General features: G+C 46.2%; 1 protein-coding gene across 1 annotated transcript in view; it reads right to left on the bottom strand.

Moving 5' to 3' along the window:
* Positions 1-4,294, bottom strand: part of EML1 (EMAP like 1) — a 131,053-nt gene extending 126,759 nt beyond the window's left edge. The window contains exon 1 of the mRNA XM_052783135.1: positions 4,085-4,294. Within this exon, the coding sequence (XP_052639095.1) occupies positions 4,085-4,112 (28 nt within the window). The 5' untranslated portion in view covers positions 4,113-4,294. The remainder of the gene's footprint in view (positions 1-4,084) is intronic.
* Positions 4,295-24,029: the final 19,735 nt, after the last annotated feature.

Below are 24,029 nucleotides of genomic sequence, written 5' to 3'. Positions count from 1 at the left end.
TTCAGTGGGACCACTCACATAGCAACATTAGTGTCTGAGACAAGACCTTTTATCTAAGGTTTAGACTGCAAAGCAGAACTGATGCTCAAGCCTAAGGGGGACACGGAGTTATCTGCAAAAAGCTAGACATTTTTTACCAAATCTGATGAAAGATTAATTTAAAGCGTACTCCTATTCTGACATGAGTATGTGAAAGTGGGGCAATTTTATTTGACAGGAGTACTGCTCATGCATCTGCTGAGTCATTGCTAATGATTCTTTGTTACAAAAATATATTTGCGCTGTATTTTATTCCCAGCTGCTGTTTAGAGACAGCCCAGCGTGGGAGATGGAGGTCTCGCTCACTAGCAGCCTCTCTGGCTGAGCTAAATGGACTCCCGATGACAGTGCAGAATATGTGCTGAATTTCAGGAAATCAAAATTCCTGTAGGTTTCTGGGATATCCTGATTCTGAAAACACCAATTTTAGCAAATTGGCTCCACTCTGTCTTAAAGACATGTTTGAAATGTGTAATTTTAGCTTTGAAAGGAAGTATTTAGCTAAAGAGTCAGGAACATATTTCAGATGAAAGGTCTTGTTTCCTCCTCTATTGAAATGAGGCCAATAAAAGTTTGGGAGGAATTTTAAGGAAATTCAGTTAGATTCACATGCCACCTGCTGCAGAACAAGCTACATCAATTCTGTATCTTCTCTTCTTAATCCTGTTGTAGTAAATAACAGAGAAAGTATGTACATATGAGACTCCCAGCATCTGAATAGCTACTCCTTCTTCAGAAATATAATCTTCATCTATTATGGCTGAGCACCTTGTGTTATTGCAGCAGTGGTATTATCCAGAAAAAGTTACCCATGCCATTCAAACTCAGTCTGTGGCTGAATTAAGAAATAAGAAAATAAGGAAAGAGCCACTTTAAGAACCTTTGCATGACTTCAGAGGTTTTTCTGAAGTGAAAAGGATTGTGTTAAGAACCAGAACCATCATGACTCATATATTCCTAATCAAAATGCTGGGTGTGTGAAAAGCTGTTCAGTCGTACGGAGACTGAACTATGTCTCCTTACAAGAGAAAAATAATACACACAGGAGGAAGCACTTAAATAATTGATGTGGTTTTCTTTTATCTGCATGTAGGAATGACAGGAAATCTATGTAGCTGGCACTAATGGATAGCATCAGTATGTCAATAATTGCTGATGAGAAAGAAATAGGAGTGAAGTGACTGATCTTTCTTTCTTTATCTCCCTGTGTTACAATGGGAAATTAATAGTGTAAATTTTGGAATTCTGTTCACTAATAGATCATTTTGATAGCGATGCTTTCAAGTGCCTTTTTTGGTATGAATACAGTCCAAAATAACTGTACACTTGCTTACATAATCAGCAGTCTGACATCTAGGATCCTTTTTTTATGTCTTCTGTGCTATATTCAAACAACAAAATAAAACTTTGTTTGCATCACATGTTTAGTTTTCCACTCCACATCAGCAAAAGGGTGCAGCCATGATGGAACTGAACATAAAACAGAGATTTAAAAGCACCCAATGCTTTCATCCTGAAAAATTGCGTAACCATTTCCAGCATAGAAGTAGGATACTCTTACTGAATAAAGCTTCTTGTTGAAAAATTATTGGTATATCGACCCATTCATATCCAGCTATTTAATTCAAAGATTGTATTCAGCAGTTCCCTCTGAGTTGCTTGTCCGAGGGAACAATTACACAGCTGTTCATGCGACATTCTTGTGTAGGCTGAAAGCAGTCTAAAAATTCTGGCATTAATTTACTGTAACTACAAACTGCAGTTCTCCAGGTTGTTCATAAGGCATACCCTTTGCAAAGAGGATGGTGAAGCAATACATACACTTGACACTAATATTGTGCTTTGGCTAAACTTATTTATAGCTGTGTGCATGTGTATACACGGATGCATGTATACGTCTGTACGGTTTGTGTTATAAGCAGGGCTCTGGATCCTGGCCACATTGCGGTGCTAATGATAGCTGTCACTGCAACAACTTTTTTGCAGCTATATTATGTGGCTGCATTCAAAACCAAGGATTTTAAAAGTACAATGCCAGCCTTGCTATGCTCATTGGATCCGGCAAAGTGGTATTTCTGCACTAGTGGACACTAATCATTATTTTAGAAAGTTTGATGCTGATTTTTTGCAACCCTTTTTATGGATTTTTTACTGCTAAAGTTTTAAAATCTGAACTAGCTAGTAAAAGAGCAATAACCACAAAGAGAATGACTTGATTTCAAAATACCTTGACATGAAAAGCAAGCTGTCAGCAACTAATTCACTAAAATTGCTTAATAACTGCACAGGAGTGCCACCATTTCTATCTCCAGTGCTGTTTTGTGTATAGTTATATAAGCACGCACACTTCTATCCAAACATGAACCAGAAAATTACGCAAGGTCCGTGCAGCGGGTGACCACTCGTCTGTGACCGGTTATCTGTGCCCGGTGCGGGGCAGAGTGGCTGGAGGCAGGGTGAGCCCTGCTGCCTGGGAGCTGGGCTGGAGGCAGGGCCAGCTCCGGCTGGGGGATGTGGGAGGATTATTGGGGGAACAGAGAGAAACGAACATTTCCTCTGCGTATGCTGGCACATTTCTTATCCATGTCCGCATCTGAACATCACTTTATCTTTACTTGTCATTCCTGCCCATAACAAACTGCTTCCTTCCCTCAAATCATGCATCTACAAATGCTTTTCTGGAGGAAACCTCCTAGGTCCTTTCAGCAGCAAAGGTAATTGAGATATCAGTAAGTTCTGCACACAACATGCCATGCGTGCTCAATATCAGTTTCATCATTAATATCAGATGCCAGCTAAATACTGTCACTGTCGCCCTGAAATATCCCACCCTCAACTCAGAGTGCTTAACAAGCAAACTGAGATCAGGCCCTTAAAATCAAAGCCTGAAGAAGGGAAGCTTTTCTGGTTAACAGATCAGCCCTTTGAGAAAGTAAGCAGGAAATATTCATCTTCATCTCTCCTCTCTTTAGGCAACGATAGCAATGGCACAGGGAATTGCGCATGGTGCGTTCACTCTGCACTGTATACATAATTTATATTTTTCCACTCTGGTTTTGAGTGCGCATTTTGGACTTGGGCATTGTTTTTGTAAAATGGAAGCAGAGACAGGAGGAAAAAAAAGCACTGCAGCAGCCTTCTCCTTCTCCAGCCCCACTTTTTAGCCCAGATCCTCATCTCTGACACACAGCCTTCACAGGCCAGTGAAGCATGAGTGCTACACAGTATGTGTATGTATATATGCGTATATACATATGTGAAAAGAGAAATGCTTGCCATGGCAAAAGGAAAAAAGAAAAAAAAGATGTTTTCAATGGTCCATCTCTTTATTAGTAAAATGCCTTGGCAGAGAATTACTCTAGCATTTTGACAAGAGTTTCCTTTTGTGCAGACAGTCTAGTGAGTATTTACAATTCCTATAGAAGTTTAAAAAAAACAGCTGAGAAACATGCTTCTTGCTGACGTGCTCTCCTGCTCAGTGAAGTTTGACATATACAGCCATAAGTGCTAGTAAAGGACTCCTTCCCAGATATAGGCAAAACAGGTAAGGCACTTATTTTGAAAATAAGGTACATTTCTGTTTCCTTTCAGCAAATAAACCCTTTGCATTACATTTATCTGCCCTTGCTGTGTCTGTTACCATCCAGGAAGGTTTATCAAGGCATGAACAGGACACATACACGGCGCACTTGGTCCTGCAGGACCCATCTGCAGAAACTCTCCTTCACAAGCTCAATAACGCACATCGATACCATCATCTCTCCGGACACAGACACTTCGGACCATCTGCCTGAATTACCGAACCCTTCATCCTATCCAGCCCCTGCGCCTTTAGAGAAAATCCAGGCACTACCACCCGCGCCAGCCCTCCGCCACGGACTCGTAAGGAGCGGCACCAGGATCTGCAGTGGTTGCAGGGAGTTTCTCCTCTCCCTGCCGCGGCTCCGGCTCCCTTTGAAAGCAAGCGGCTTTGCGTGTGACTTTGCAATCTGAGAATGTGAACTAGTCGGCAGGACACTGGGGTAAATATAAATCTGGCGCTTACCCACAGGCAGTCCCTCGCAGTCTGACATCGTGCGAGAAGTCCTCCTCACTGGGGGCTTAGGAAAACCACAGCAGGAACACAAGCACGGGTCCTTCTGCTTGCAAAGGCGGGGGGGGAAATATCTAACAATTTACAGCCACCCTTCTCTTACACTGTACATCTACCCACCCAGAGAGCTGTAGCAACAGTCCCGTCCCTGCCTTCTCATTATGGGATGTAAAGATAAGAATGTGCTTTTGTGCCAAAAGAGTGTGCTATTGGTGGATAAATTTGTTGTCATCCCTCCCCTTCGCAGAGTTTCCTCTTTAATGTCACAGAGGCACATTACCCTGTCGGAAAGGCCATCGAATATTTATGAAACGGCTTTTAAGAGCTAAGCTGCAAATCTGTGCTGGAGAACCAGGCTAATTGCTGTGCGGTGGGGTTGGTGGTGGGAGCCGCACCGCTGGGGCACTCCTGCTTCCCGGGGGGGGCTGCGGGGGAGTGGTGGGCTGGAGGATATGCTCCGACATCTTGTTCTGTACCTTCTCGGTCTGCAGGTTAAATAAGGGTCCAAGCAGAAATACTTGCTGCTGAAGGGGGGGCAGGAGCCAGGGTGTATCTGTTTAAGGGCGACAGAAAAAAATGACCTTCTGTTTATACTGTAATATTTGAGAAATAGTTTTTGCGACACTGTTACTAAAGGCTGTTTCATGGTATGATACTATTGTGAGTGCAAATTTCTCTGTAACTTCATGACTTTTACTTGCTTAAAATATGCCGCTTTAATGCTGCCTTAGTGGAGCATTTTATGGCTGCTCCTACAACTCATTTTTTTAATCTTTGGAAATGTTTATGTGGGATTTGCTTGGTATGAGATTTCCAGACGAGTGCAGTCAGTAGAGGGTACCCCTGCACACTGGTGTGTTCATTAGGTACCTTAATGAAGCGCAGGCGAAGGCTCTGGCAGCGTTAGAGCCATGATAGGCTTGGCAGAGAGATGTGCGGGACCTGGTGGGTGCCCTCAGCACCCAGGGGGTGGTTGGCTGCCACTTTTTCTCCCCGGGAACAGTCAGGGACAGCCTGGGCTTTACCAGACACAGACTTTTAGTGTTTGAGCCCTTTACAAATGTTGGGGTTTCAGACCCAGAACCAGTGTGAGTGCTGGGAGGAGAGAGAGGCAAAGGGGGGAGTCTATGGAGGGGCTCTGGGAAGTGCTTCCAGACCCTGTGGCCAGACACAGCCCCTTGGAGAAGTGAGCCATCGGAGCCCCAGGGGACACCTTTCTTCAAAATGCCTTGAAGAAAAAAAGGCTTAATTTACATGAAGTATACTAGGAGCTCAGCGTGCTCAGCACCTCTGAAAAATTTGGGCTGGCTTTACTTAGAGGCTTCAGTCTAAGCACCCAAAGGCTGACACTGCTGGCTCTACCTGCTTTCTCTCTGAAGAGAAGCCTTTTAATACACTGCTGGTTACTCAGCAGCATAGCTAGCCATGGATTCAATTCAGGATGTCAGGCTGGTGACTAAGAAGCTAAAATAGCTGCAAATGTAGATAGTTACATGTTCCCAAAACCATCCCTTGGGTTGCCTGCACGGGGTCAGGTGAGCGGGGCCGGGGGCATCCCATGGCTACTGGGGTTTGCCAGCATGAAGATCTGTTCGCATCGTCCTGTCAGGGACAGCCCTTGTCAGTGGCTGCTTCTAGGTCTGCTCATGCAGCAGCACAGGGATATTCACTGGTGTAAGGCTCACCTGGACGGTGGCTCTGGGGAGAAAGAGAGCCTCAGGCTGTGCTCTTTGCCAAAGAGGCTGTACAAGGAGAAGTGCAGGGCATCATGCTCAGCCTCTCCATCCCGCTGCCGCCCACAGACTCAAGGAGGGGTCTCTGGCTATTCTGGAAGGTAGGGAGACGTGGAGATGTCTGGTCTTAATCTCAGTACGCATCTGGGAAGGGAAGAAGACCTAAACCAGACTGGAGGACTTTTCTTCCAGTGCAATTTCGCTGCAGAAACATATTGCTCCAACGTGTGTGAATCAAAGCTTTCTTAGCTCGACCCTGTGCAAACGCAGGCTCCCAGTTCTGCAAGCATTTACGTGCCAATTTAACTTCAAGCCCCGCTGAAGTTCCTGGAACTACTCACAGTTACAAAGTTAAACACATGCCTAAGTATTTGCAGGATCAAGGGCTCACCATTCTTACTTGTATTCACGGAGCAAACAGCTGCAGCTGATTTTGAAGGTACCTCTCACAGCTGTGTGCTGGTGCTCCTCCGCTGAAGGTTCGAGCCCTCCAGCAGAGCTGGACAAGTGCCTGCAGTGAAGGCATGCCAAATCACAGACTGGTGTCTTAGCCCTAACTCGTCCTCAAGAGCAATTTAAGAAACCTTTGCCTCAGTCACCCCTGTTACGTCATCCTTGGCCAGGTCTGCTACAGGGGGTCAACATCTTCCAGAAGAGGGGCAAAGAAGCCAGCAGAGAAGATTGAGGGGGGACGACAAATACATCTTAAACTATTAGAGTTAAGTTGGCAAGAGCTTGACTGCCAGAGCCATTATTAGGATTTGGCCTTGGGAGAGCTCTTCAGTGAAACACTAAAGCATGAAGTTATCCATGGGGTCAAAAGTTGAACAAATCAGACCTAATTCTTACAATGATACTCACAAACACCTTCCTTTGATGAGGACTACTCCACTTACTGAAAAAATGAGCTTTGATCCCTGGATACTTTAGTTATAATGTTGGTTTGGGGGAGGTTATAAGACTTTTTTCCGGAGTAAAACTGAGCATTTCTTTTAACTTGCCCTGTTTCTCAGCCTGAAAAGAGCCATGCTTACTCCTGGAGAAAGGCCAAGCCTGGAAAATTTAAGTCTGAAAAGAGAAAGTTTGGGGAATTTATGAATAAACCTGGTGTCTGTCATGGCAAAAAATACAAAAGCCAAAAATTGAACTAAACAATAAAAGGTGAGAAGTAAAGCACATATTATTTTAGGAGGTATTAAACTAATGTGAGAAGTGTGCTAAATGTCTGTCAATAACTGCTCTCACTTGGGCTTTCCAAGGGACCTGAAGGATGCTTATCCCTCAGCACACAGTGAGAACTGGTCATGAATCTGTCTGCTTCATACTACTACCCGACAGATAGTCCTCTGCATAAAATCCATGACAAATACCATGAGTGGGATGGTAAATGTAATGTATGAAAGGAATTCACTGCAGTATTTCCTAAAGAAGGTTTGGCTGGACTCATTTGGTCTCCTGTTTGCGGAAGACAGTTGCATCGTCCTTATGCATCTTGAAATACTTAAGCTCTTGCTAGAGTGGCCATACCTCTCTCTGGAGCTTTCCAGGAAGAAATATAAATGTCTTGTTTGCTGTTTATGCCACAAATCCTGCAGATAACCCACAGCCTGGACTGTGCAAAGGGCTTTTGAGATACCAAGAACCTGGAGCTGAGCTGATATGCTTGGGGAAAGAGGACATACATGAGGAAACCTGGGTGCAGGGTACCTACAACAGTACAAGTACACAGTCACCTTAGTGCCCAAATACTGTCACCTACATGAGTAAGACAGGTAGCGGGACTTAGTTTCTAACCTAGATGTTTACACGTCCTATTATGCTCCTGATCTAAGTGCCTAAATGCCTTGGAAAATCTGGACTTCAAGATTTTAAATCCCATGGGGGGTCATAATTTTCCCCACAACCTGATGGGCTCAGGCATCTGACCATGCATAGAGCCAGATCCACCCAAAACCTCCCAGCTGCACCAGGGCTTTTGTTATTGCTGACTCATCTCTCAGCCACGGATGGAGCCAGTCTCACTCAAACCTCATAGGAAAAGTAGGGAGCTGCACTTCTCACTGTGGGATGTCAGGCCCTGCCAGATGCCAGCCTTCTGCAAACATTACTGGTGGAAGGGCTTTGCTAAGCTTGTCACCGCTGTAGGAGCACGGATGAATTGTTCTCCTTCCCTCTGCCTTTCTCTCTCCTGGCAGAGAGAAATCACGAGAAGCGAGAACAATTTCTTTAGCTAACCAAGTCAGATCTGATTATTAAATCTGCAATTTTCCATGAGATTGAAGCAAGCGCCTTACTGCCTGCTTCGGCAGGCATTTATATCTCACATCAGTGTGATTTCCATGCAGTTTAAATAGAGAATGGCTGAAATGCGCTTCTCCCTTCTAATTTATGCAAATTCCCTTGGGTTTTTTCCTGCCGTGTGAAGAGATTTCTGCCTGTTGGGTACGGGAGGATTCCCAGCCTGGGCAGGGGGAGGGGAGGGATAGGGCTAGAAGAGAAACTGCATGCTGATATAAGCAGGTTGGCATCAGGACGTGGGTGACCTTCTCTCAGAGCATTGAAGAGCCCAAAACACAGTCCTGCAGGCGGGGACGGTCCCCGGGCACTGGGACGGTTCTGGAGCACGACCCACACTCAGACAAGCTAAACATTCCCGCCAGCACAGACAGACGAGCTGAGTAAATTCAGCACGTGCTTTAAGTCTTTTGCTCCTACTGCTGTTTCCCTTTGGGAGTCGTGGTTAGGAATTTGTTAGCAAAAGGACTGGTTTTCCCCCCTTGAAAAGCCCTGCAGCTGGTGGGGATAGCACAGGCCTTTCTGTCCTCTAGTGTAAGGGGTAAAATTAACCACAGCGGTTGAATTGCACCCAGATAAAGTGCAGAGAAGCAAGAGGGGACCACGCTGGCCAGCCACCACCCGCCCCACTGCCAGCCCCACATCTTCTAAGTCACTGGCGGGGCCTCGGTGTGTTCCCAGCCGTACCTATGGGACCAGCGGGCCACATCCAGGGTCTGTGGGATGCTGTGCCACGTGCACATGCAGCAGAGAAATGACTCCAGAGCTGCTGGTCAGATGGGCCTGAACCTCTGCACGGCAGTCAGCAGAAGCCTGCCCTGAGGAAAGCAACCAGGCTCAGACTGGAAGTCAAGCACCCAGCAAGTCCCAATAATCGGGATTTTATTTCATTATTGTTTTCTGACACATTCTGTTCACATTTCAACTTGATGGATGGGGAGTGTAATAACGCAATCACCAGAGAAGCTGATGCACTGATAGGATCTCATGAGGGTGCCTCCAGCGAAGGGAAAGCGAGTGAAAAAAGGCAAGATACAGCTGACAGCTAAAACAGTCCTCCAGGAAACAACAAATACAAAAGTAATAGCAGGCCCCCAAAATAACTAGGTATATCACAATTTTGCACTAATCTGTATTTTTTTTTATTTTATTAACAAGATTTTCACTAGTCACAATTGAATCTGAGCTTTGTATTCAAGAAAGGAAACGTCTCCATCATCTCCTCTGATGTCACCCCAGAGAGAAGATTAGAAGATTAACTATGTCAGGTGACACCAATCCAGCAGCAAGGAAAGTAATTTTGCACATCCAAAGAGAAAATGGGGGAGAAATTCCAGCTATCTCCAAGAAATGTGAACCTTACCAGTGATAATTGCTGGCTTGCAGAGAAAACATTTTATGCGAATGTGCAGATATACAGTAAATAAAATAAGAAGATCAAAGACTTGGAAGAGGATTTATCTTAAAGAAGAAATGAGTGGATAGTCTGAATCTCAGTGGCATTTTAGTCTCATCTAATTTGTAAGCAGTTGCATTCTCTGGGGAGGAGTTATGAAAGGCCATTGAAATTATGTGAGGAGATAGAAAAACTACATCCGAAAGACAAAACTGGCTTCTGAGCTGTCGCAGTTGTTGCTGGCAATGTCTCCTGACACACCAGGTATCAAAATGAGCCTGCCCTAGCACTCAAGTGAAATGCATTTGCACAAGGATGGAGAGAAGGTGAGCACGACAGCGTGAGGCCAGCTTTCGACATCTGCTGATAAACACAAGTGGCTTTTGCTGGCAGGCTCTGCAGGAGTCACCCAGCGCAGGGGAACTGAGGCTGAAGCCGTTTTCCCATCGATATATGGCAGATTTTCATGCACAGCTGCAGTTAGTATTAATGGGAGTCCCCTCTGCAAATGTTCTAGGCGTTACTGAATAGTCTCCTGGTGAACATAAAAAGCCAAGAAAAATTATACAATTCAATCTGATCTTGCTGCTTCTGGTTTTAATGGCATTATTGCTGTTTATTTCAGTGGGATTAAGACTGAGTCTTGCACAGCTGAGTGTAGCTGCATTTGCTCTGCACAGATCTGGTGGAAAAAAGAGTGTCGAGCCCTGAATGTAAATATTACCGTATCAAGTGGTGGGTTTGAGGAGAAGAAGGTGAGAGTCTTGCAAACCTGATTTGGTAGCTGCAAAAATAACGCTCAGGCAAACAGATGGTCTCTGCAAAGAGGGAAGTCTTCAAAAGATTCACAAATTAATAAGCTCTGCCCGGTTTTTAGTGGTTCCTACCAAAATTCCTATAAATCAGCCTAACTGAGAAGAGAGGCAGGGAGGTGGAGACAAGAGGAATCAATAACTTCCCTAGACAGCTTGTATATCTAAGGTTAGCTGACAAAGGCTTCAAAGCTGGAAAATCCCAAAAGGAATTATGGAGGCACAGTATTGTCCTTTCGGAAGGCAAAAGCCACAGCGTTCATCATGTACTATCAGTGCTCTGGGGACTAATTGCAGCCGTCCGTGATCAAGGGTATCGGTTTGGTGATAAAGGAAGGTGAGGCGTCAGACACTCTGAATTATTGGCTCATCCTGGGAACACTGAAATGTGTTTTGACGAACTGAAAGCCTCCTCCTTCCACTGCAGGCCAGAGAGAGACCACACCTTCACCTACCTTCAGCCTTTATTAAAACCAGGCCCAGACAGCACATTACCAATGCAGAATGTTTACAACAGCCAAACACAGTCCTGCCTTCAAATAACTGACATCTCATTTCCATTCTCATCTCCAAGACTTTCTCCCTGCTCAGTGCTATGTCAAGGATAGCAAGATGCTTTCACCAAGCTGAAAAGACATCATTAAAATTGTCACTGGCCAAGGTTAGCCACAACAGGTAACCAAAAGATCAGAGTTTCATCCCAAACTTGAAACAGGAGCAAACTATGCTTTTGGAAATGAGTGGCAGCAGAAAGAAAGCACCAGAGAGATCTGATAATCCTCCAGCTGATCATCTGTCCAGCTGATCTTCTCTACCAAAGCAACTGCTGTCTCCACAACACTAAGCAAAAGTCTGCTGTGCTAGGAGACAAAATTAATTAAGGAATTGCTAATGGAAACAGAGTTGAACAGCCGGGGAAATTATTCATTAGGATATCTATCAAACTTGTAATGTGGTGTACTTTACAACCCACTTTCATTTGCTTCTTTGCAAATGTTTGTCACTGGTGTTTGACAGCAGGAATGATATGGGAGGAGTTTTCATTCTTAGTCATTTGGAGCCACCTCCATCTTACAATAAACACAGTCACAATTAACGGAAGCGGTGACCTTGTTGGCAACTTCTGCAAAGAGGGCAAGACTCCTTGGGAATAGTGAATAAAGCAGGTTATTACCACGTAAGTGACCTCTGTAAGTCACATCGGGGTGAAGCACGTTTCTGGGGCAAAAGGAAAGCTCGCTTGTGACTACTTTAATAGCACATAAGTAGTATTTCCAAGAAGTTTTCTCTGAAAACAGGATTGGATTTGTTTTAGGTTCTCCGATATTGATGTTTTTCACTACATGCAACTCCAGCTGCCTCAAGGAGAAATTCAAGACCGCCTTGGTGTGGTCAGACTCTCAGCTCCAGTGCTGGGAAGCCTGGGCTAAGGCGCACAGCGGGGGCTGCAGTGCCTCGGTGCTGAGCCAGGCAGTGCAGGGTGACAGGCGCTCAGACCTTCGGGGGAATCGATGTTCCCCCCTGCCAGCATGGAGAGGAAGAAATCCTGGAAGTGGTGAAGTGACTTTCCCAGGGTCACCCTGCGAGGCTGTGGCATGGTGGCAGGGGAGCCTGGTCCTTGCTCCACGGTGGGCAAGGGGCAAACAGGAGAATTCACTAAATCAGGCTGTCAAATTGGAGTGCTGCTTGCAAACAGGAAAGTCTCAATAACACTAATTTGCTTATTGTTATCTAAAAAAGGGAAGAGAAAAAAAATCTGTATTTCCATTCAATGCTCATGAAAAACATGAGAATCTTTATTTTTCTTTCTTATTAAAAGTCTCAATGAATCTAAAAATATTTCTGTGTGCCAGACTGATGGTGCACCTGGCACTGATCTCTTGGGGTCTGGGTTAAGAACAGCTGCTGCAGGACTGCTAGAAAAGTGGCTTTAAGTATGTGACATCCCTTCACTTGACCAAAACCCCTGCCTCAGTGTGCTGAAGTGTTGCAACTAGTCCAGGAGACCCCTCTGTACACTCACCAGCCCGGCTGCAGCTGGCTGCATTGCCACAGAGCTGGGGCAGCTTTGTGACTTGCTTTGTGTCCACCTGGCTGGGGCAGCTCTCTGGTAAGCTGCAGTCAGTTCTGTGACCGAAATATCTTACAACCATTCTCTCAACCAACTCAATAGTCCGGCAGCAAGTGCTTCCTTCAATATACGAGCAAATGTCCCAGCCTGCCCTGGGAGCTGGAGGCATTCAGGAAGCACAGACTGAATGTTTTATGCTTTAAAATTGTAGGGATAAGCTTTCTTGCAATTTCCTAATTTGATGCATGGAGCTGCTTCTTCCCTCTCTCTCTCCAGTTCTCATCCAGGGCTAATCTGGGGACTGAATTTCTGCTGCTGCCATTTCTGCACACAGGCATCCTACCCTTCCTGGAGAGGAGCAGTTAGGAGAATCCCAGCATTTTCACATGTAGTTAAACAAACCCAAGAGCTCCCATCTCAGGGCAGAGCCAGGGTTGCTGCTGCCTCTCCACATCCCCCGGGGCCCCTCTTGCAGTTCTCAGTGATGCCTTGTCCACACCGTGCCCTCACTCCCCTTCGGCACAAACCCAAGTCAGTATTCCTGCTATATCCTGGACCCGTTCCTTACCTATCACTTTATTAATCCACAGAAATAACATGAATTAGTAGTAGCAGGTGAAGGCTTGCCTCTGAAGCCCTGGGATACAGCTAACCAACAGGCCCTGCACATAAAATCATCATTATGTTGTGCAGAGCAGAGTCAGATGTGCTGAAGTGCTATCCCCCGGCCATCACTGCAGCAGCTAATGTGGACTAATCAGGGATCCTGGCATTCTTGAAGTACGGTATCAGTGTATAGTTAGTCACATTTTATCACAAAATTATACGTAAAGGTTACAAAACCTTATTAATAATGAGATGTTAAACTTGCATGGAACGGACAAGAGAAGCCCAAAGGCTGCAGAGCTGAAAATTAAACCACCATTGATATTTTTTTTTCTTTTAATTTAGAAAGCAGCAGAAGCCTAAAAGAAATGTGTCTCGCAGCAGAGCCCACATCTAAGGAAATTCCACGTATGGTCAAATGTCAAGTTGTTTCTTTTGCAAAGGGCAATGTGGCAATCGTATTTCCATTTGGAGAGAAGTTTTTTCCTTTGAGCCAAGTTTTTCGGTGGGGGAAGGGTAGGGAGAGAAAGCAAAGTATGCTTTTCCTTTCAGCACACAGGCGTTCAGAAACCTGGCTGCTCATTTTTAAAAGTTTATGGCTCCCTTCCCTGCTCCTCCACAGCCTGGCCACCAGTCCCTCCTTCCTAAGGTCTCCCTTCTTCTTCTGTGAGGCTCCTTGGATTAAAGTAAGCCCTTGGAAAGGCACACGCTGCTGGCACCGAAATAACCAAGACTCGCATCCACCCATCTACAGGCAGAGTCTGGCCCGCTGCTTTCTTGCCAATTTAATGTTCCTTTTCATCGCTGTTTCCTCAAGAAACAAGATTTGCACAGTCCCTTCAGTAATAAATCCTCAACCCACCAGCTAGTCCCAAGCAACGATGAGGTCCGAAAGGCATTGAAGTTCCTGCAGTTTCCAGAAAACATCTGGAACTCTGTTAAAGGGGAGAGATTGGACTAGTTTAAGGCTGCCGCATGTGCCACCTCCATCCCTGCCAGTGGCACGGGCAGAGTTACGGGGACATAGGTGGGGACCCGAAAGGGGCGGCTGGGCTGTCAGGCAGACCTGCAGCGGAGGCTGCTGGAGCGGTGGTGGGAGAATGCTGTGATGTGGTTGGGATGCTACAGATAACCTGGGGGAAAAAAACAGGTGTCACTGCAGCTAGAAAAATAGGGAGGACAAAAAATTCATAGCAAGGCAGCATTCGGTAGCACTCCAGGGGTGGAGGGGCTTTTCCCATCCCAGCAGGCCGCCTGCCCAGGGCGCGCTGCCCACCGACTCCCTGCACCCAGCAGGGCTGCGCTTGGCCTCAAACCCATCCCCATAGGGCTCAGCCCCTTCAGGAGGAAACTGAAAACACATCTCTTTGTTTCTGGAAGTCACCTTCATCACCTTCACCTTCCTCCCTGACCTTCCTGCCTCCACTGCCCACCCCCCGGCAGCGCTCAGGGCGAAGGCACAGCTTTCCCAGCTGCAAATTCTCCCTGGCCATTTCACTGCTTCACCAGGTCACCACCAACCTCAGCGGAGAGCAAGAGCCCCCAGCTCTCCTTTCCATTTCCCCCACTCGCTGCTATTTATTGCTCGGCGATATTCAGGGGAGGAATGCAGCCTGTCCCGGGGAAAGGGCTGCTGCCGCCAGGACTCGGCAGGCTAAGTTTAGTTCCTGGCTCTGCCAGGGATCACCTCTGTGACACTAATCAAAGATTAAATTTCTCCCTGCCTCAGTTTCCCTCTGTAGATAGCAAAGTTTCCCCTTGTAACCTGTCTGGGGCAGGAGCTGGTTTATACTGCTTGTTTACGCTGTGCCTATCACTGGAGCTCCTGCCCTGGCCAAGATGTTGGTGTACTTCTATAATTAGTACATTTGTGTTATGTTTTCAGTAAAGGTCTTGTTACGCTTTTGGTATGAAACACAAAAATACTAACTAGAGCTGAATTATAATTCTTCACATTATGCTTTTCTATTTTGTATGGAGTTCCATTCAAATTGTAACTGCCTGACAAATAAAATTACTCTGGGATTGCTCTCACGATTCTAAGTATTGATGTGAGAGCTGATGTGGCCACAGATAGTCTGTCAGTCTTAGGGTCCTTCTCATAGATTCCCCAGGAAGAAGTCAGCCTTTGGAGATGTAACCGGAGCTACCATCTGTGTTTTGGGAATGAAATGACAAGAGTCTATGAGCAACAAGAAAAGAAAACCCACTATGTATGAGCTGAAGACTTGGCTTGATGCTGTCTCTTTAAAAAATCGCTCGAACAATACATTAAAAAGCAAACCTCTTCTATCACATACATATTTCATCTGCACCTTGGAACTGTAATTAATGGCACAGGAGGCTTCATTTGACACATTGTCCTCAGGGCAGACTCTTTACTTCTATCTACATCAACAGTGCTCGCTGCTACTGTTTCCCTTCGCAAAAGTCCTCCTCAGCTTTGCCCCGCTCCTTAGCAGAGAGCCGAGCAGATGTTGGGCTAATCCACGTTTCTCTCTCCATTGATGAATACTTCCCTTAGATACAATGGGTCTAAAGAGAATAATTTTTCAAAGATGGAAGAAGATGCACTAGGACACACACAGCAGGAGGTGAAGAAAAAACTCCTGTTTGTAAAGCCTGCCTGCTGTGTGAAATAACCAATGCTAATTCAAACTGAATACGATAGAAATTAAACACCATGGGCCAAGTGAGTCCCTGGTGCAGCACCAGTAACCCAAAGGCAGATGATTTGATTTCACTGAACTTACGCCAGGAGTGAACTTGACCCACAGAGTTACATGGCATCTAACAGTACGGCCAGGAAACCTGAAATACATCACACGCATCCAAACACGGGTGTTCCGTCTGTGGCTGGTGCTCTAATGCATGCACCTTGTTGTTAGCTCTTGAGCCCTTGTCATCCCCGATAAATATTTCTGGTGGTCATTTACCTCCACCCTTTTCATAACGATGGTGGTCATTCACCTTCATCTCTATGGCTCTCTGAAAATATGAGGAACAATAAAGCAGTTGGGTTTATGTACCTATTAAATATTGGATGAGCTGCATTTTTTCTAACCAATTCAAATGGGAATAAAAAAAAAAGAAAAAAGGAAAAAAAAAGTGGTAACCTTTATGCAAGATCAGCCCAATATTACACACGCTTATACAATGTGTACTGAATCCATCACAAAGCAAATCAGCTTGCAGCAAGATGGAGATGTACAGACATTAACTCTGGGAAGAACCGAGGTGGTACGAACCGTAGGATCCCAAAGGCTTTCAGACACTGAGTTACAGATCTTAGGCTATGAGCAGGGAAGAATTTTGGTTTCTCTTCTTCCTTGGGCTTTGTAGCATCTAAAAGCTGAAGCTGCTGAGCCCGTTTTCTCTGTTCGAGGGGAGATGCGGCACTGCAGTGTTACCCAGCAGCTCTCCGCAGGGACACGTGCCATCGTGGCAGGGACTGTTTCCAGGCTCGGCGCAGACAGTTTGCACAGACTCTGCTCCTGCTCGTCCAGGGGCCGGGCAGCCGCACAGCACCTGCTTCGGCAGCACCGAAGTCAGTGGGAGCTTTGCCATCAGCTCTCAGGGTACCGGGCCAATACCCAATAGCTTGTAATACTTACGGCTTGGTTATAGACTTTGTACGTGCCCCTGAGCACTTCTAATACCCAAAAGTAGAATTTTGTGTTCTGGCTCAAAGGTTTACCCTGCTGATCATCTGCATTTGTTCTATATTGAATTATTTCGTCTGGAATCTGGCAACAGCTAACACTGCTAGCTCTTCTTATCAGTGATCCAGATATATAAAAACTCAGAGGTGGGATGGCTCTGCAAACTCAATCTGTTGGATGAGGTTTTATAAAACCATAGCCAAAACTTGGCTTTTTGTCTGGCTCTGTTTCTAGATTGCATCTGAGTTTAATTTGGCTTTTGGATCTTCCAAACAAGGATTTCATTCTTTTGGGTAATTTATCTACAGCTTGTTATCCACTACCTACATCTCTCTTGCTATATAATATAATACTGCAAAATACTGCTTCATGCTCATTTCTACAGCCCTACAAATAGTCCTTTTATGAATAGCGTCATTGAATTTATCTGTAGTAAATGTTGCAAGATTGGCAATACACAAGAATGAGAGAAACAATCAAACCTTGAAATTCTGAGACTCATATAGGTACTTGATGTTTCCAAAATTACTCCCAAAACATGGGCACTAATCAACTCTATGGTGAGGTGGCACAGGTTATTAAATTAGTGATGAAGAAAACGTAAAGGAGACAGACACATCAGTATCAGACATGGGGGTCTTAGAGGACAGAGAAGCAAGGCAACAGAAACCCATGATTTCAAGATAGAAAAGGCCATTTGGGCTCGGTACCCAAAACCTGAAAGAACTACCAGAACTGCCATTCTCCTAGTTATCCACCTTGTGCTGGCGAGAAAGGAAGATGAAGGATAATAATGAACTGGAGGCAGTCGCAAGCTATAAATATTTTCTTAAGAATTCAAAGTCTCCCATTTTTATAGATAAGTGGGTGCTGGCTCTGGTCAGCCCAGGGATGCTGGCCTTGCAGCTGGAGAGGCAAGGAGGTCCCTTGCATGGTGCACAGAGGGAAAGAGGCCCCTTGGACTGGGCTAGAGCCTTGAGAGAGCCCTGGAGCTGCCATCGCCTCCCCAGGGTTGGCACCGTTGAGTGATTTAGGCACCGGGTCTGCTTCTGGGCAGACCGGAGGTGCTGATACCCTGAAGCATGCTGCACACTGGAGGCCTGGAGGGACCTGGAAAGGAGACGCAGCCAAACCAGGTCCTTTTGCCTTGACTGGCCCTTAAAAGGTGAGTTATCATTTTGCAACCTTGCATTAGGATCTGAACATCTCTGTGAGTGCAGCGTCACCCGTAAAGTCGCGAAAGCCTTGTGAGGATGAAGTGGGAGAGGGAGGGCCAGGACCCCCCTTCTTGGTGGCAGCACGGCCCCACACAACCTGCTGGAGCACGCTCACCATTCAGCCCAACGCGGCTGCAGCACAGGCTGCTGAGATGGCAGGACAACAGCTGGATCTGCTGGTCTGGTGGGTGCTAGTGACGGTGCCTGTGGATCTGGTGACAGGGCTCGGCTCTTTCCACGTGGGCACGGGGTTTCTCTCCCCTCTCCCCACCTCCTTGCTGCACTCTCCCCACCTGCAGCCTGCCAGTGCTCCATCCCTCTATCACGGCACTGGAAAAGAACAGCAATGCCGGTGTGATTAAAGATAATGAGCTGCTGATTAGCAGTGAAGAACACAACGGAAAACATTTCACTTCAATTGCCTTTCTTGTTGAGTTAATTAAAATAAAACACAAAGCTTCTCAGCTGTATTAGGATGCCCGCTTGGCTCAAAGCACTTCGACTGAACAGGTTTGCAATTAATACTTGTGTTGACTTCCACCTGGCATTAGCATAACAAAAGAGACTAATAACACCTTTCACATGATTCCCAATGATGTAGCTGCTGTTTGACTATTACCGACTTGCTGCCGGGATGCTTGGGCTGCAGGGAAGGCACAACACAGTCCTTCTTCCACAAGCGCAAGACTTCCCAAAGAAGCGATGCTAAGGGGACATGTCCACTGACCACCTGCTCTGCGGTATTTATATTGAGCTTTATACAGTGCTTTAATATCTGTAAGTTGCTTAATGAGACCTTGTTCAGGAGGTCTGTGAAAACTTTGGCTGTAGCATTAGGGACAGTATTTTTGACCCCAGACTGGTGGTTCAGAAAGCTCAGGGACATGTTTTAGTCTGAGAGCAGCACTGCAATCAGTAAGGCCCTGAAAGCAGAAATAAATGTTCACATTTTTTAGGTGACCCGTTTCTCTATGTATGCTCTGAGTTTATAAACGCCTTATAAACCTTGTGGACATATATGACTGCCCTCTCCTGGAAGATGATAGAGTTGCTAGTGCATTCTTCCAACCAGCTGAACGTTAGACCTAAGGAAATTACACTTTTTGATGTTTTAGAGTTACACCATGTATATCGTATGTATATAACACCCATATATAATCTATATACTATGTATATAACACATAAATATAATCTAAACGCTATGTATATTACATATGCAGGCATACATATATTTGAACCAAAGGCACATATACCTGAATTTTCTGCAATTCTAAGTGCATGGTTATAATTGATTTACCTCTTCTTCATGCAGTAGTTTATAAATGTACCTGCTCTTTTTTCGGCTACCAATATTATCATCTCACTAGAATTACTGAAAAGCATTTTAGTAACTGGTGCAGGTATACCCATCTCTAAGGTACATTCCCTCTCTCACCTGGACAATGACATAGCAATGACTGTACTGAGTTTAAATGAAGGATACACCTAGCTTTCTTGTGCTTTTGAAAGTTACCACCTGTTTTTTTAGGAGTTTCATCACAAAGCATAAACAGAATTTGGCAGTCTGTAAAGAACTAAGTAATTAATACAGGGGGTTTTAACAAAAAAAAAAAATTAATGTTTTTGTAAACGTTGAGTGGAGAAAAGTGCATTGGTTTCTGTCTAAATTCACTTTTAAAGAGTTCCTTACAGCCAGGTAGTCAGAGATCACCAAGAGCAGCAAATTTCTTACTGTTTTTACTAAGCATTATCATTTTGTGTGGAGGTGAGCTTTACTTCTGGGCAACTCGGAAAGCTCCCATCTGAAAATTTCTGTTTGCCAAGGCAGATTTCAAAGGCAACCCATAGCACAAAGCTCCATCCTCGCTGAAGTGGCTGCCTGGGCTGCACAAACCTTGCCCAGCAGAGTCCCGGGGGGGGGGGGCTGGCTGCGGGCTCAGCCTCTCCCTCGCTGGTGACCGATGCTGCACTGACCGACGCTGCTGCTGCTGGGCTGGGCATTACAGTGTCAAGGAACAGACATAACAGCCGCCCACTTTAAAAGAGGACTGGTATCATGGGATGGAGGAACAAGGCAAAAGCAGGGCTGTAACACCTTACAACAGCACAGCTCACCTACCCACAGCCGTGCAGCAGAAAGGTCGAGTTTACCCCTCAGATCAAAATGTCTGGCCCAGTTTTGACTACCCTATGAAAATGTCTGCTGTCGCTAATTAGTCTCCAGTGTGGGAAAGAGGATGTGTAGTTTGTCATTTAGGAAGCTCATTAGGTTTGCCCCATATCCAGTATTGCATTTGCTGAGGTCTTTATACGCCTGAAAGTGTGTCGCAACATTTCCTGCAAACAGGTTGGCATCTCTCAGTAGCACTGGGGGAAGTAATAAAACTAATCAAATTCATTATCCCTCCTTTATGTTGGTATTACTCCATTAATTTTAACAGCCTCCCTTGACACACGCAGGTATAAAGGAATTCCAGACACCTGCTTTGCTATTTTTAGAAGCTGACTTCAATCTAGAAAGGTCAGAAAAGCATCTGTGGGTTTATTTAAATATTTTTTTTTTAACCTTTCAAAATTATTTTACAGTAACTCATTTTAAGGCATTTTACTGAAGAAAGAACCTAAAGCAGATGGATTTGCTTTAACAGAAAAAAGCATCATACTTGAGAATTCCTACTAGAAAGCACTTAATTCAATGAGAATTACAGGCCTGGCTGTGTCTTAGGTTTATGCATGCTTTTTAAAAATTGGCATTGATACTACAGGGACTACCACAAGGACAAATTCACTAGAAGAAGCAGGGATGAGCTGCAATCATTCATTCCCTGTTAAAAGACGCACAGAGACAGGGATGCTGCTACCCGTGGGATGGGAGAACAGATGCAGCCCTTTCCCTGCTTCCACCCACACAGTGGCTGTGCTGGGAAAGCCACTTGGTGTCAGCTGATGGTGTGAACATCGGTGAGTTGGGAAGGGGCAGGCCGCCATGGTCATGCTCTGAGAGCCTGATAGATGTGTTACATAGGACTTCTCCCTGTTTTAGTCATCCTCACAGAAAAAAAAACCCCAACTCTCAACTGTGTGGAAATGTTATAAGTAGAATATTTTAAGCAAAGGAGCCTCTGTAACAGTGTCAGCTCATGAGGTCACATCAGAGATGGTTGGTCAAGGTAACGGGGGAGCAATTGCCTTAGTCACCCATACTGATGTCCAGCCTTTCCCTCTGCAGGCACAGAAAGACTGAAAAACATCCCATGCTCCACCAAACTGGTGAAAAAGCCGGTGCTGAGTGATAAACACGCTGGCTCATTCAAGTGTCTTGCCAAATCAGGCTAATCTTTCATGCAGATGCAAATGGTCATCAAAAACCATGGGTGGGTGTGAGAAGCTACTCTGCAAAGAGACGTTGGAGCGAGATGGAAATGGGGCAGTCACGTCTTCTGGGCAATATCACTGGAATCAGTGGGGAAAAAAGTGAACAACAGGTAGAAATGCACAGCAAGAGCAAAATGGGAGAGCAGACAGATGTAAGCTCCTTTAGCTCATTAAGAGTGGAGATGTTGGCCTGCTGGGAAATTATTGTCCACTTTATGTCTTGATATTGGAAAGAAATTAACTCAAAGAGCCAAGGCAGTTTTAGCACTTGAGCTACTTAATTATGCCTTTTAAAGTTGTCTTTGAAGCCACGGAGCAAAGGATGAATGAAACACTCTCTGAAGGTCCTTATTAGTCATTCCCTTCTCTGATGGCAGTAATAATTACATCGTCCTACATCGGAAGGAGTGTTCCTAGCGAATCCCCATACTCCTTGATAACATTTCCAGCAGGGCAGGCTGAGATAATGACGTGGGTAATTAGAGCTCTGGCTGCAGGGCACGATAGCCATGGAGGTCAGTCGTGAGCCTGCCTCCTGGACAGAGCATCCCAGCCTCATCTCCAGAGGCTTAAGCCAGATGTGAAAACCCTGGGATTGAGGGAAAGTCCAGCTCAAGTGATTTGACTCCTTCTCTTCTGTGTGTGGACTCCAAGGGAATTTCCTTCCTTACTGCTGGCCACAGACAGAATGGTAGATGAGACCTTTGTTAGATTTTACCCACTAGAAAACATCATTATCATCCTTCAGTCTATCATCCTGCATAACATGCTGCATGGCCTATAACACAAGCCTCTGTGCCTGACTGTCTTAAACCTTGAAACCTATCCACTAATGGCCCATGGCAAAAAAGACCCATAAAAAGGCAGTGGTGTCTCAGTAGCACTTTTGTGCCACTGATGTTTCATCTGGCATTTGGCAAAGCGAAACTGCACAGACACCGCATCCCGCGAGCACCTGCACATGTGGCAGCAGTAGCTCTGGCGAGGCAGCACGCAGGCAATGGCAGATTGCAATGGGACTTTCCCTGGCAGCACCTGACGCAGGCATGAATAATGCAGGGCCTCATTAATCATTTACAGGATTGCTGTTCCTGTGGATTCATTGGTATTAGAGACTCATGCCGAAGTCTTTCTCTTTTGATCCCACTGAGCACTTGCTCTTTGTGCTCGGCAAGGTCACAGTGTCCCTAGGACGGGGAAAGTCTCATCAGGGAGAGGGAGGAGGTTTCGCAGCCCACAGCTCAGCCGCTTCGGCATCCCTGCCTTAGCTTGCAGATCACAGCATTGGTCCGAGTACAGACTGGTCGTGAACCCAAAGGGACGTGCACTCTTCGAATAACAGAAGGAAATGTGAAAGTGACAGTAAAAAAAAGAAAACTCATGTTTAAAAATGTAACTGTCCCTCCATCCATCACCTCTCGGTGCTCTGCCTCCTCAGTGCACTCCTCTCCACTGCCCTCCCAGCACGTCCTCTCCCTTCCTCCCTCCCTCCGTCCCGCACCCTCCTCTCCACCCCCGGGGCAGGACACAACCGCCGGGGCCCCGCAGGACCCCCCAGCTCCTCCTCAGCCCTCTTTCACATCCAGCCCCTGTACCGCCCTGGGTCCCAGACCGGCCTCCTCTGCTACCCCCAGCTACCCCGCCTGCCTGCTCTGCCCGTGCTCCCTGCTTGTTCTGCCCTGCCTGCCCCGCTCAGAGCTGCCCTGCCGGTGCTGCCCTGCCCTGCCTGCCTGCCTGCCCTGCCGGTGCTGCCCTGCCTGCCTGCCCTGCCTGTCCCACTCAGAGCCGCTGCCCCGGCGGCAGGCCCAGCCCCTGCGCAGGCAGCTCTGCCTGCACCGGCCGATCCCGGCCACAGGAGGGGAACGCTGCAGCACGCAGCAGGCGGTTTCCCCAGTCACTCCGTACGGAAAGCGGAGACGGTACCCGCAGGCCCTTCACCGCCGTGGGGGCACGGCTGGGGGCTGCGGCTGCGCCCCCCGGACCCGCGGCCGCCCCCGGGAAGGGCGGAGGGGCTGGCCGGGTGCGGACCCCCAGATCCCCGAGAGCATACCGGTAAAGATCCTAGTAGCTTAATCACGTGTAAATGATTTGAATAAATGCAGGCGACCCGCCACTATTATTCCGAGCAAGAGAAGTGTGTGTAATCAGATCAGCGGTGTGTGTCGTACGTAGCATGAGACTATTAGCGAGTTAAATGTGGTTCAGATGCCCAAATATGCAGCAAAGTCAATCGCGGCGTCTAGATCTTGCTGTGCTCTTGATAACGCGTGCAGGACTGGGGAGGGGAAAATGTGCTGTGATTTCATGCTGCTGGAGCATTTACCCAGCTAAGACTCTTCCCCGTAGTATCTAAAAAAATGTTTCCTCGTTAATGTCAAGAAAGATGTTTGTCTTTTTTTTGGTAGGCATTTCTAGATGCTTGGTTTCCCTCCACAGTATTCCATCCACAGCTCAAGCACAGGCACAGTGTGTCTGCTCTGATTACTGCCTGGTTGTAGGCAGGTTATCTTTCAGTAGCCTAAACAAAGGTTGGGAACCACTGCTTCAGGGCAAATACTGGGCTGGATCTGAAGCTTGCTGAAGTCAACAGGACTCCCACTGGGGTTTTTAATCAGGCCTATCATTAATTCCCTAATGAAGTTAGCCATTTATCTTTATTAGATGGACTCTTCGATGAATTGATTTAATCTAGAAGACTTCTCCTCCATGACAGATTTTCAGAGCCCCACA

The sequence above is a fragment of the Harpia harpyja genome, chromosome 3 (genome assembly GCF_026419915.1).
Source record: "Harpia harpyja isolate bHarHar1 chromosome 3, bHarHar1 primary haplotype, whole genome shotgun sequence".
Taxonomy (NCBI): domain Eukaryota; kingdom Metazoa; phylum Chordata; class Aves; order Accipitriformes; family Accipitridae; genus Harpia; species Harpia harpyja.
The sequence above is the reverse complement of the archived record's forward strand: the minus strand, read 5'-3'. Positions and strand labels throughout refer to the sequence as shown.